The 12,196-nt window shown below is 55.5% G+C and overlaps 1 protein-coding gene across 2 annotated transcripts; it reads right to left on the bottom strand.

Annotated features, from left to right (window-relative positions):
• Positions 1-932: 932 nt before the first annotated feature.
• LRRC75B (leucine rich repeat containing 75B) lies at positions 933-12,196 on the bottom strand. 2 transcript variants are annotated; one of them, XR_008664060.1, is made up of 5 exons: positions 12,020-12,196; positions 9,267-9,395; positions 7,701-7,816; positions 5,570-6,318; positions 933-5,055 (listed from the first exon to the last, which is right to left on the bottom strand). XR_008664060.1 is itself a non-coding variant. In XM_055322283.1 (4 exons), the coding sequence occupies exons 1-4, from the start codon at positions 12,194-12,196 to the stop codon at positions 5,793-5,795; spliced, it is 948 nt and encodes a 315-aa protein (XP_055178258.1). In that variant the 3' UTR covers positions 933-5,792. The 2 variants fall into 2 exon arrangements, 1 of the variants encoding a protein (XP_055178258.1); XM_055322283.1 differs by having other exon boundaries at positions 933-6,318.

Below are 12,196 nucleotides of genomic sequence, written 5' to 3'. Positions count from 1 at the left end.
TGTTTTTTTTTTAAGTTCATTTATTTATTTACTCTTTTAGTAATCTCTACACTGATGTGGGGCTTGAACTCACGACCCTGAGATCAAGTGTCACGTTCTTCTTACTGACAGCCAGGCACCCCTACGGTTTTAGCTATATGCAAAAATATGGGATGTATTCTTTTATATTTCTTTCACTCAGCGTAATTATCTTGAGACTCCCACGATGTTGGATGTATCGATTCCTCTTAGTTGTTGAGTTGTATTTTATTGGATGGATGTACCACCATTTGTGGACATTTGGGTTGTTTCCACTTTTTAGCTATTACACATAAAGCTGCTATGAATAGTCATATACAAGGTCTTGCATGAACATATATTTCATTTTCTCTGGGGTAGTAGCATCTCACTATGGTTTTCTTTTCTTCTCTTGTAATATCTTTCTTTGCCTGCATGGTTTTGCTTATCAGGGTAATTCTGGTCCCATAAAATGAGTTATTTCCTTCTCTTTAATTTTTTTTTGGAAGAGTTTGTGGAGAATTGATACTATTTCTTCCTTAAATATTTGGTAAAATTCCTCAGTGAAGGCAAACAGACCTGAAATTTTCTTTGTAGAGAGTTTTCAACTACAATTCCAGTTTCTCTAATAGATATAGGACTATTTGGGCAGCCCTGGTGGCTTAGAGATTTAGTGCCGCCTTCAGGCCAGGGCGTGATCCTGGGGCCCCGGAATCGAGTCCCAAGTCGGGCTCCCTGTGTGGAGCCTGCTTCTCCCTCTGCCTGTGTCTCTGCCCCCCTCTCTCTCTCATGAATAAATAAGTAAAATCTTTAAAAAAAATAGATATAGGACTATTCAGGTTAGTTACTTCTTAAATATTCATGTCTCTCATGAATAAATAAATAAAATCTTTAAAAAAAATAGATATAGGAGGGGATCCCTGGATGGCGCAGCAGTTTAGCGCCTGCCTTTGACCCAGGGCGCGATCCTGGAGACCCGGGATCGAATCCCACGTCGGGCTCCCAGTGCATGGAGCCTGCTTCTCCCTCTGCCTGTGTCTCTGCCTCTCTCTCTCTCTCTGTGACTATCATAAATAAATAAAAATTTAAAAAAAATAGATATAGGACTATTCAGGTTAGTTACTTCTTAAATATTGGTATTTTGGATCTTTTAAGGAATTTGTCCATTTCATCTAAGTTGTTCAATTTGTTGGCACAAAATTTTTCATGATATTCCCTTTCAATATCTGTGGAATCTGTAGTAATCACCCCTCTCATTTCTGAGATTGGTAATTGTGTCTTTTTTTCTTTCTTCTTTCCTGATCAGTCTGGCTAGAAGTTTATCAATTTTATCATCTTGATTTTCTCTATGATTTTCTGTTTTCTATTTCATTGATATCCACTTTGATCTTTATTTCCTTCTTTCTGCTTACTTTAGTTTTCATTGGCTCTTCTTTTTCTAGATCCTTTTTTTTAATTATTTTTTTTATTTTTGTATAATCTCTATACTCGACATAAGGCTTGAACTCACAACCCCAAGATCAAGAGTCACATGCTCCACTAACTGAGCCAGCCAGGAACCCCTTTTTCTAGATTCTTAAGTGAATTTTCTTGTCTGGTATTAATATAGCTTGAGATCATTGATCTGAGACCTTTCTTTTTTTTCTTAAATAGATGTTTACTGCTATAAATGTACCCCCGCCAAGTTCTATTTTAGTGGCATCCTATAAATTCTGATATGTTGTGTTTCCATTTAAAAGTCAGTTCAAGGGTGCCCAGGTGCTCAGTCTATTAAGCATCTGCCTTTGGCTCAGATCATGATCCTGGGGTCCTGGGATCGAGCCCTGCGACAAGCAACCTGCTCAGTGTGGAGCCTGCTTATCCCTCTCTCTGCCCCTACTTCTGCTCATGCTCTCTCTCTGTCTCAAATAAATAAATAAATAAAATCTTAAGATACAATACAATTTTGCGGGCACCTGGGTAGCTCCGTCAGTTAAGTGCCAGACTCCTGATTTTGGCTCAGGTCATGATCTCAGGGTCATGCGATTGAGCCCTGCGTCAATCTCCATGCTCAGTGTGGAGTCTGCTTGAGATTTTTTCTCTCTCTCTCCCTCTGCCCCTCCCCCTGCTCATGCATGCTCTCGCTGTCTAAAAATAAATATATATTTTTTAAAGATAAAAACACAATATAATTTTTAAAAATTAAAACTGAAGTATACAGTTGGGAAAGGAAATACTGGTTTTCACTGATGATTTGCAATCATCTCTAAGAGGAAGTGTGTTTTCCTTTCCCTCTAGAACCTAGAGAAAAACCTCTGTGCTGGGTTGATATCAACCACTCGGATCAGCTGCATGAGATTTTGGATTTTCAAGATGAAGACTCAGCAGAGGCTGACATTTGCTGTAGATTCATATGGAAAGCACCTTATCTGGACTCAAATATTTTCCCTTCTGGGCAGTAAAGAAGTTCCCAAGCAGGTCACAGAGGTCCTGTGGATCACAGGTATCTTTCCTACATGTTTCCCTCCAATGCTCTGAACATCCTGGCAAAGCATGTTTAAGCTTGAGGAGGCTGATGCCCAGAGAGGTGAAAGTAACTGCAGTTGTCCCACTCAGACCGTCAGAAGTGGGCATCGATCCCGCACCCTAAGTACAGGGCTGGGCTTCATTCAGGCTGCTGAGTGCTTTTGAACCCACTCCCCATTTGTCCCTTTCAATCGTGGAAAAGGGCAAAGCCTAGGTCCTCACTGCTCCCCTCTGCACCCATTTTGCACACAAAGAAATAGGCCCAGGGAGGTCCTGATTGGTCTTGTGCTAGGGCGAGTGTGGCTGAGGGTCTCTTCAGCTGCAGGACACCTGCCATCAAAGCAGGTCTGCTATGTCAAATGGTGTCTCCGGCGGGGGCTTGCTCAAGAATTCCCATGAACCCTCAGCAACCACCCTTTGCCCCCAACCCGGGATGGCTGTGGGACAGGCGGCATCAGGCTGGCGTTAGCATCACAGACAACCCAGGCCTCCTGGCTCACATCCCGGCTTCTCTCGTTTCTAGCTCTTTACCTTGGACAGATCACTTGACCTCTCCCTGTCTCAGTTCACTCACCTATAAGTGCAAAGAGAATTAAAGGAATGTAAAGCCATCTGCACAGTACCTGGCCCACGGAAAGGCTACAGAAGTGCTCTCTAAATAAATAAATGGCTTCAGCTCTGCTGAGTCCTGGAGGTTTGGGCTCCTGCCATTCCCATCCAGGGAGCCCTGGGTGGAGGCTCCACTGACGCTGAAGAGTGTGCCTGCCCTGTGCCCTCCCACGCAGCAGGCGCTTTCCAGACCGTGTCATGCTCTCTCCAGCAGGACAAGGGGAGGCTTGGTGTACCTAGTTCCCAAGATGAAGGAACAGACTCCGAGAGGACACCACCAGTGGGTGACAGGGCCAGGACCGAGCTGAGCCTATCTGCCTCCAAGACTAGGCCTGGGCAAGGCCTATCTGTTGCCTCTGGGGTCTGGAACTCAGGCTGGAGCCTGCCTGGTGGGGGCTCTCTGCCCCCAAAGCTTCACAAGGCACAAGACCCCTCCTCCTGGAGTGTCTCTGCCGATAGAGGAGCCTCGCTGATGGCCATGAGGCCCCTGGCATGAGGGCTCATGAAGGGGCTGTGACACCTGCCTGGCAACAAGGCCAACCCTCTTCTCTTGAGCTGTTTTATGTTCGAGCTCAGCTATTGCATCGCGTGCCTCCGTCTGAGAGGCGGGGAGATTGAGACCAGCTGCTGCTGCCTGAATTCTCCCAGAGCTCGCCTGGTGACACCCCGCTCAGGTCGGCACACCATCCTGGTAGGAATCTCTCCCAGCGGCGGCGTTCAAGGTTTGTGGGCTGGATTTGGGCCAGTGGTGGGCAGGGAGCGAGGGGAGCAGGAGGGCAGGGAGGACAGCGAGCTCGGCATTTCTCCAGCAAGGAATCACAGAACACGGCTGCCTGCCTGTGGTGGACTTAACAGCCTGCCCAGGGCAAGGCCAGCTTCCCCATCTTTCTCTTCCCTTCTGGCCCTTTTCATCTCCCACCCTGCTCTACCTTGCTCCGGGGAGCCTGAGCCCCTTGTTCCGGAGCCAGGGCACCGGAGATACTTCTGTGGCTCCCAGGCCAATGGGCAGGCCCATGTCTTTAAAACAAGGAGGACTGAGGGGGCCAGGACCCCAGGATGGAGGGTTGAGAGCTGGAAGGGACTCTGGAGAGCCAGCCTTAACACAGAGGAAAAAGGAGAGACCCAAGGCCAGGAGAGAGGAGGCCCTGGCCAGGTCCCAACAGCGAGTCAGGAGCAGAGCTGGGCTGAACCTGGTGTAATTCACACCCTTCCCACCACCTCCGGATAAGGGTTCTTCCAAAAGCAGCCAGGCTGGCAGGGGCCTGTCCTCGGGTGGTGGGTGGGGGGGTGGAGGGGCAGGCGGCAGCAGAGGGGGAGCTCCTTTTCCTCCCCACCTCCTTCCTGCTCCTGGAACCCAGCACCATGCCGTCCTCACCCTTCTTGGCCATCTCCTTTCTGGCCCAAGAGGCTCTTATGCATCTGGCTGACCTGGAATCATTGCTGACTCATGGTCCTGACTGTGGAGGAAGGTCACTGGTGGGCCTGGGTATGTAGGCCCAGGGGAGTGCCCCACCTTCTCTTTGGCCCTTGGAGCTTCTCTCTGCCATCAGGTCTCTCCTTATCCATGAGCATCACCACTGCCCTAGATCTGACCTGGGAGACTTCCGCTGCTGGCTTCCCCATTCTGAGCCTCAGTTTCCCCCCTGGACATCTTTAAATTCCTTCATTGTCTTTCTTTGCTCTGAATGACTCCTAGTTGGGCTGTACTCCAGGTCTTCACACATGGCTGAGCAGGTAACCATGGCTTTAGGCTTCTGATCTGGAGCCTGCCCTGATGGTCCTTGAGGAGACAGAAGATAGCCCCTTGCTGGGAGCCGACTGCCCCTGGGGCAGTGCTCAGAATGCTCCACTCCCAGCTCCCACTGCTGATGTGTCCACCTCTACCTCCTGCATGCTTTCTGGGGGTCCTCCAGAGGAATGACTGTGCACATGGGTTGTCAGGGCCTGGAGGGAACACACAAGCTCTTTGTTTCTGGTCTGAGGTATCTCCTAACCCCATGGAGTTGCCCACTAAGTACAGGGGGATGGGTCCCAGTTGGGGGGGGGCTGCACCTGCCCTTTGTGGCCTCCTGTCAGCACAGTCTTATCCCCAGCCCAAGGGGTCCTGGTGGGGAGGTCAGCATCCTGGCCTCAGGCCCAAGCTTGCTGTGGGGCTCCATTCTGAGCTTTGCCCCTCTGTAGCCTCCCAACCTGCTCCACTCCAAGCCCCACCCAGCTGTTAAGGTCAGGTCCCTGGAGGCCTCCTCTAAGCCCCTGCCCACAGATAGACCTGACCCTGCACCATGGGGTCTGCCCAGGCAGCACCTGCAGGAAGTCAGTGTAAGCTTGGTCCCTCCCTTTCAGGTGGGCAGCACCCCCGAACCTTTGGCTACCCCTTCTCCCCACCCCAGAAGCAGGGCTGGCGCTCAGCGGCCCTGAGGTCCACAGTGTAGAAAGGCTGAAGCAGAGGGGGCATCACCTTTTACTGCGGGTGCTGGGCCCTCCCTCCCTGCTGGGAGAAGCCTCACACTTGATCCTAGGCTGACTGGCTGGCCTTTGGTGAGGCCAGTCTCCTTCCATCCCCTTCATTCCAGGCTGAGCATTTACACCGGATCTCCGGGGTCCTGGAAGGCCTCCATCATCCTCCATCCCACGTGCCTAAGAGTGTTGGCACTCAGGTAGGAGCCAGGGTGGGTGGCGGGTCACCTCGTGCAGCAGGCCTGGGATTCAGACCCTGGCCCAGCAGCCACTGAGCCCCAGGTGGAGGCCGTGGAGGTGGCTTCAGCCGTGCCACCCTCAGACTCAAGGTCCAGGCCCTCATAGATGGTGGGGAGTGAAGTGTGTTGGCTCAGTCGCCGGCGCAAGCCAACCAGCAGGGGTTGGGGCAAGGAGGCTACGTCCACATTGTTGCCCAGGTCCACCCAGGCCAGCGCAGGAAACTTGGTGGGGTCCTTGACAGCCTCAGTGAGCTCACGGGCAGTGGCCCTCGTCAGCCTATTGCCGTTGAGCAGGAGTTGGGTGAGGCGGGGCAGTGTCCAGAGGCTGGGCAGCAGCAGGCGCAACAGCTCGTCACTCAGCCCTGTGAAGCTCAGGTCCAGCACCGTGAGCCCAGCTCCCTGGCTTCCCAGGTAGCGCGTGATATGCTGCACATCACGCGCCGACAGCCAAATCCCTGAGAGGTTCACGGTCTCCCCGGTCAGCTGTGTCATCTGGAGGCTGCTCTTGAGGCTGTGGGAGGGTTGCAGGCAAGGATGGACTGAGCCAGCATCCATGGCCCAGGCAGGCCCCACCAGCTGCAGACAGTCACCCGTCGGGGCAGCCCACAGTGGTGGCAGGACCTGGGCCCTACTGTCAGGCCATACTGGGATCAAACTGCTACTTCCTACACGGGTGGCCTTGGTCAATTCTTGGAACCTTTCTGAGCCTCAGTTTCTCCTTTGGTGAAAAGGAGACTTGGCTGATATGAAGAATAAAGATACATGTGTTAAGGTTTCTCGAGCCACTATTATAAAACCTTACTGCGTGCCTACGTTGTCACTCTTATTATATCTAGAGTAAGAATGATCTCATTCTGCAGAGGAGCAAATGATGCTCAGAGAGGTAACAGGACTCTTCCATGGTCACATACTACTAAGAGAGAGAAGCCAGGTCTTCAAATTGAGGTACTCTAACTGCTGAGCCCACATCTTTTCCCCCATGTCTCCTCCAAAGTCCACCTTTTGTGGGTACAGACAGATGTTCCTATGGGGGTGACAGGGTATCAGGGTAGTCCCCCTGGCCTTGGGGGCTAGAGGAGCAAGAGGGGAGGAGCAAGAGGGGATGTGTTGGGACGTGTGGGCGTGGGCTGTTGGGAGGTGAAGGGCCCCCTATGTTCTAAGCTGGAAAGAAAGTTTAGAGACTGAGAAGCATCCTCCACCACCCCTGGAACTGCCCTCTAGGTCTCTACTGTCGTTTGAACATGGCCTACTATGCAGTTAGGCAGGGGGGACCACTGCTAGGGAGGGAACAACCCCATGGGCTCTGGGCTCATTGTGAACCACCAGGCTCAGGGGTAGGGAAGCAAGCAGGGGAGAGTACCGGAGCCGTGGTTCCAGGTCCCTGGACCTGGTGTCCACAGCAAGTCCCTAGGCTGAGTCTGGCCACAGAGCTGTGATGGAGTGACTGGGAAGGGAACCCCACAGCAGAATAGGTCTCAGGCTGGTGGTGGAGGCCTTGGCTTCAGGCAGCCTAGCAAGGCTTTTTAAAGAGCTCTAGGAAAATTAGGGCAGGGTGTGGCCTTGGGCAAGCCACTTGGCCTCTCCCCACCTTGGTTTCCTTTCCTATAAAATTGGAATCATGACCCAGAATCTGTCTCCCTCACAGCCTATTGTGAGGATTCAGGGGTCGGGGCCAGGCCCTGTGACAGGCCAGGGATTGAGGGGTGATGGAGGCAGGTCACAGAGAGGGTGCAGCTTGGTTTGGGGAGAATTCCAGAGCTGTGATGCAGACAAGAGTGGGGCTCACAGGGTACGGTTTCAGGCACCAGCCTCTTGCTGAGCTGCCTCTCCATGTCGGCCTAGGAAGGGACCCTAAGGGGCCATGAGGTGGGGCTGTGGCTAGGCTCCCCTTACCAGCTCAGGGTCTTCCTCCGGGGCAGGCTGGATCCTCGCTGCCGCTTGGAGTGAGGGGTGAGATGGTAGATGAGCTGCCGGCAGATCTTATCCGAGGACTTCCAGAGCTCATAGTCCTGTTGAGGGGAAGCGTTGTCAGGGTAAGGCTGAGTCCCTCCCATCCCCCTCTGGGCCTTGGGGATCCAAGTGTGTGCCCCAGCACATGATTCATCATGGATCACTGAGCTGACCACTGGCCTCCCCCTCCCACCCCCCACCCTGGCTGGAGCCTGGCACACAGCCAGGGGAGGCTGCCACTGGGAACTGGACAGGCTGGTCTGAAGCCCGCGGTGCCCGGCGGGAGGAAGCCTAGACAATGGGCCCTTGTTCCCTGTCCTCAGGCCCAAGGCCAGTGTCTCGGGGCTATCAGCCGGCTCCCTGCCCACCCTCAACGCTCCCCGGCAACTCGCCACAGGGGGAGGCAGGACCAGGCCCCTCCAGGGAGCCCTGCTCCACTGACGCCACCCCCAGGGAATAGGAACAAGCCAGGTCAGCATGCTCTTCTTCCTCTCACTCTCCAAGCTAGACCGTGCCTATGGGGCCTGGGTCTGGGCTGCCAGGGCTGGGAGGGTTAATGTGTTACAGTCCCACCACTTGGCTCTCTCCTGGTCTTAAGTGGGCCCTCAGAGAAACCTAGCGTGGAGGGGGAAAAACAGGGATGCTCTGCTTTCCACAAAGCTGGCACTGAGCACACTCCACTATCCAGCACATTCTTTATCCTGTTCCTCTGTTAACGGTGCGTACACACAGTGGCAGTAAGCCCTGGCAGTCAGTGTGGCTCGAAGCTAGCCTCAGAATCCTTGTGATGCCTGCTTATAGATGTGGGAGTTCAGAGCTGGCTGGGCCCATAGTGGGCATCCTTGTTTCACACAGAGACCTGTGACTAAGGGATGGAGGCTGGTGGCTGTGTCAGGAGCACAGCACCTTCCATGCTCGTGGCCAGGTATCTGCAGGTGCCACCAAAGCAGGGTTTGGAGCAGATGTGGTGGCTTGGGAGGAGGGAGGATGGAGGCCACAGATAGCAAATTCCAATTCAACATGAGGAGGGATTTGCCTGTGGCTCACACTGCTGTGGGAAGCAGTGCACACTTGTCCCCAGATGTATCCATACAGGATGGGGACATGCGGACAGGGATTCCAGCCTAGGGTGGCTCTCTTCTGGCCCCAGGAACTCAGAGGCTGGGAGCTTGGTTCCATCAGCAGATTTATCAGAACATTCTATGTCCCGCAGTGTCCCTGTATGACTTTCTGCCTGGGTCCCAGGCCCTGGCGCACAGCGCTGGCACTGCGGAAGCAGGTTTAACCAACACATGACTTTTCAGATGTAGGAAAGCACAGCTCACAGGTGTTAGCTGCTTGCCATCCTAATACACTGAAACTGGCATCAGGTCCCAGTGAGGGACATTGACCTGCTTTAAGCCTTGAAGCAAGCCAGATGAACACAAGGCTCCTAGCCTCCAGCCCTGGGTGTTCCTGGTCCCTGTCAGCCGCACTGCCCAGCCTGAGGCCCACGTCTACTGGCCTCACCGTCTTGGGGCACTGCAGGTCCCGGGCCAGGTTCACCAGCAGGTCATGGGAGATGGGGTCCACCAGATTGAGGAAGGCCACATTCTTGTAGAGGATGTCAGTGAGGAGGGTCCCCTCGAGGCCCAGGTCCTGTGCGTGGTGAGGAGAGCTGAGTGAGCCAGGAGTTGGGCTCTCCCGTCTCCAGGTCCCCATCTAAGCCAGACCCTCGCCCCTGTTCCCAGTTCTCGGTCTCCCTCTCTGATGCTTGTTGGAGTCTCTTCCCAGGCGGCAATGGGCCAACTGTCCAGAAGCAAGGGGACCCTTTGGATGAGGAGAGTGTCAGTGCACCGGGGGCTTCAGGGAGATGATAAATAGGTTCCAAAACCCTTAGACTGGTTCCCTGGAGGCAAAATATGGTACTATGACACCTGTTACCTCTGGGGTTGGGCTTGTCTGGAGGGTTCTTTGGGGGTTCCTCTGAGGACCCCCAAATGCTGCCATCCTCCCACATTCCCTTGGGGCCCTTTGCCTCTTCCATCTATTCCCAAGCTCTCTAGACTTCTGGTCACCATCTGTTTGCTGACAGGTCCAGGTCCCATTTGTGGGACTGGACCTCTCTCTCAGCTCAGATATCCCAAAGGCAGCTTAGACTGGGTGTGTTCACCTCCTGACCTGAAGCTGGCCTCACTTCTTGTGCCCCAGCTCAGTAAAGGGCATCACTGTCCCCATCTTCCCAGCACTCAAGTGAGAGCTCAGAACCACCCGGCACTCTTCCCTCTCCCATCTCTGCCCAGTTCACCCTCCCCACTGGCCCAAGAGGTTCAGGCTTCTCTCCCTAACAACCTCCTCCTGGGCCTCTCAGCCTCCCAACACCCATCTCATCCTACCCTTGGGCTGCCAGAGCCAGCTCTAGGAAACACGCACCTAAGCTTGATCCTTAACCCCTTTACTGGAAACCAAATGGCTCTCATTGTGCAACACTAGACTCATGCTCGGTCTGGCATTCCCACCCTCCCCAGCCCACTGGCCATGTTGTCCAGCCTCCATGTCTCCCACCCCTCAGAGACCTCACCATTGGGTCCCTGGCCTGCCCTGGCCTTCCTGCCTTCAGTCCTTGGGCTTCTCCTCCCATTACTCCCATAGGCCTGGTGTGGTACTGAACATCCTTTTAGAGTGCCCATTTAGAGTATATACTGACAAGCTGATGGGGCAGGCACAGCCGGGGGGGGGGGCCTCCAGACCCCTGGGCCCTCCCCAAGCCACAGAGTGACACGATCTGTGCTTAAAGACCCTGTGCACAGGCAGACAGGCCAGGTGGGAATGCCCAAGGGCCATAACTGTGGAGTCCTTGTGGATTGTGGAGCAGGGTAGCCCCCTCTTTGGCTGGGAATTCTGGCCTCTGAGACACAAGGGGGCAACATCACTGCTTTCCCAGTTAAAAAAAAAAAAAATGTCCTGCTGGTGCTTTGGTTCCAGATACCATTCTAGACAAAGATCTGTGCCTCTGGATGGTCTAGCTGATTCGGTGCTGCTTTGCTGTTTGTGTTTTAAACACCATTCAAGTTACAAATGCCAGCTAGGGAGGATCCAGAAGAGAGGGCTAGCTGGTGAGCCTGGGCTGACCCAGACAGGGCCCCAGACACACAGCCAACCTTCTGCTGGTGCGGACAGCTCCTCTTAAAGGGCCAGCCCCACCTTTCCAGCTGGGGAAGCCCAGAGAAGGAAGCCCAGCACAGCAGGGAGTGGGCTGGGAGGCCAGGGGTTGGGCTCTGGCCTTGGCTGCCCCCCCTAATTTTCTCTGTGGCTGGAGGCTCACCACTGTTGTCCAAGCCTCAGTTTCTCTTCTCTAATCATCCACCTGTAGGCCAAACACCTGCATGCTGATTCAGATTCCAGGACGGGGCAGGTTGTGGTGGTAGCTGCTTCGAGGGGTGGGGACACTGCCAGAAAGGGAAGTGGCTTGCCCGGTGGTGATGCTGGGACCAGAACCCATGTCTCCCCGGGGCACCCCAGGCTGGCTCAGGTACCTGGTGTGTGTGGGACCAGAGGCACAATCCCCCCCACCCCAATCCAGACGTGCTGTTGTGGTGTACAGATGCCAGGTGTATGTACCAAACGGAGGTGATCTGCCTGTTAGGAGGATGGGTGATGTGAGTTGTAGCTCTGTCTGGGCTGCCGTAGTGTCATGGTGAGGTTGGGCAGGCTGACCAGCTGCGGGTCCCCGCCTCCCTTCACCCCAAGGAGAGAGGAGCTGTCCTCCTCCCCTGCCCCTCAGCACAAGATGTCACCCCTTCTCACCCCTCCCTTGCCGCTCCTCCCAGCTCTACTCTTCTCCTGCCGAGGCCTGAATCTGGGTTCTTGGCTCCAAGCTTGGGGCACCTTCAACACACACAGACTGACCTCTGAAACCCCAGAGAGGCGGCCACCGTCACGGCCCCTCCTCCGCATCACAGCCCCCCCGCCCCCCGCAGCCTCAGCGGCCTCCACTCCAGGGGACGGCTTCCCCTCCCTCGCGCCCCCGCCCCGACGAGACCCCTCAGCCCTCCGTACCCCCCGCGGACCCGCCCGCCCGCGCCCGGGGCCAGCTGCGCGCCCCGCCCCTCGCCCCGGCCCCGACCCCCGCCCCCGCCCCCGCCCCCGGCCCCGGCCCCGGCCCCCGCCCCCGCCCCCGGCCCCGACCCCGACCCCGACCCCCGGCCCCGACCACCGCCCCCGGCCCCGGCCCCGGCCCCGGCCCCGGCCCCGGCCCCCGGCCGGCCCGCTCCTTCTCTCGCCTGGCGCAGGAGGCGCAGCAGCTGCCGGGCGCGCTCGGGCCGCCGCTCGCGGAGCGTCGCCTGGATCTCGCGGAGCCAGCGCACCCGGCGCTCATAGGGCGCGGGCCCGCACCCCGCCGCCGCCCCGACTTCCGAGCCCGCCTCGGCTCCGCTCCGCCGGCCCAGCCGCGCCCCCAT

This window comes from Nyctereutes procyonoides, unplaced genomic scaffold (genome assembly GCF_905146905.1).
Source record: "Nyctereutes procyonoides isolate TBG_1078 unplaced genomic scaffold, NYPRO_anot_genome, whole genome shotgun sequence".
Taxonomy (NCBI): domain Eukaryota; kingdom Metazoa; phylum Chordata; class Mammalia; order Carnivora; family Canidae; genus Nyctereutes; species Nyctereutes procyonoides.
This window is presented reverse-complemented; position numbering and strand designations above follow the sequence as displayed.

What these genes read in the sequence shown, in the direction of transcription:
- LRRC75B (XM_055322283.1), bottom strand. Translation starts at nt 12,196, where the DNA reads ATGGGGGCGCGGCTGGGCCGGCGGAGCGGAGCCGAGGCGGGCTCGGAA. An exon ending in ACCTGCAGTGCCCCAAGACG is followed by an intron (nt 7,817 to 9,266) that starts GTGAGGCCAGTA and finishes TCCCCTCAACAG; the next exon opens with GACTATGAGCTCTGGAAGTC. An exon ending in CGGAGGAAGACCCTGAGCTG is followed by an intron (nt 6,319 to 7,700) that starts GTAAGGGGAGCC and finishes ACCCTCCCACAG; the next exon opens with CCTCAAGAGCAGCCTCCAGA.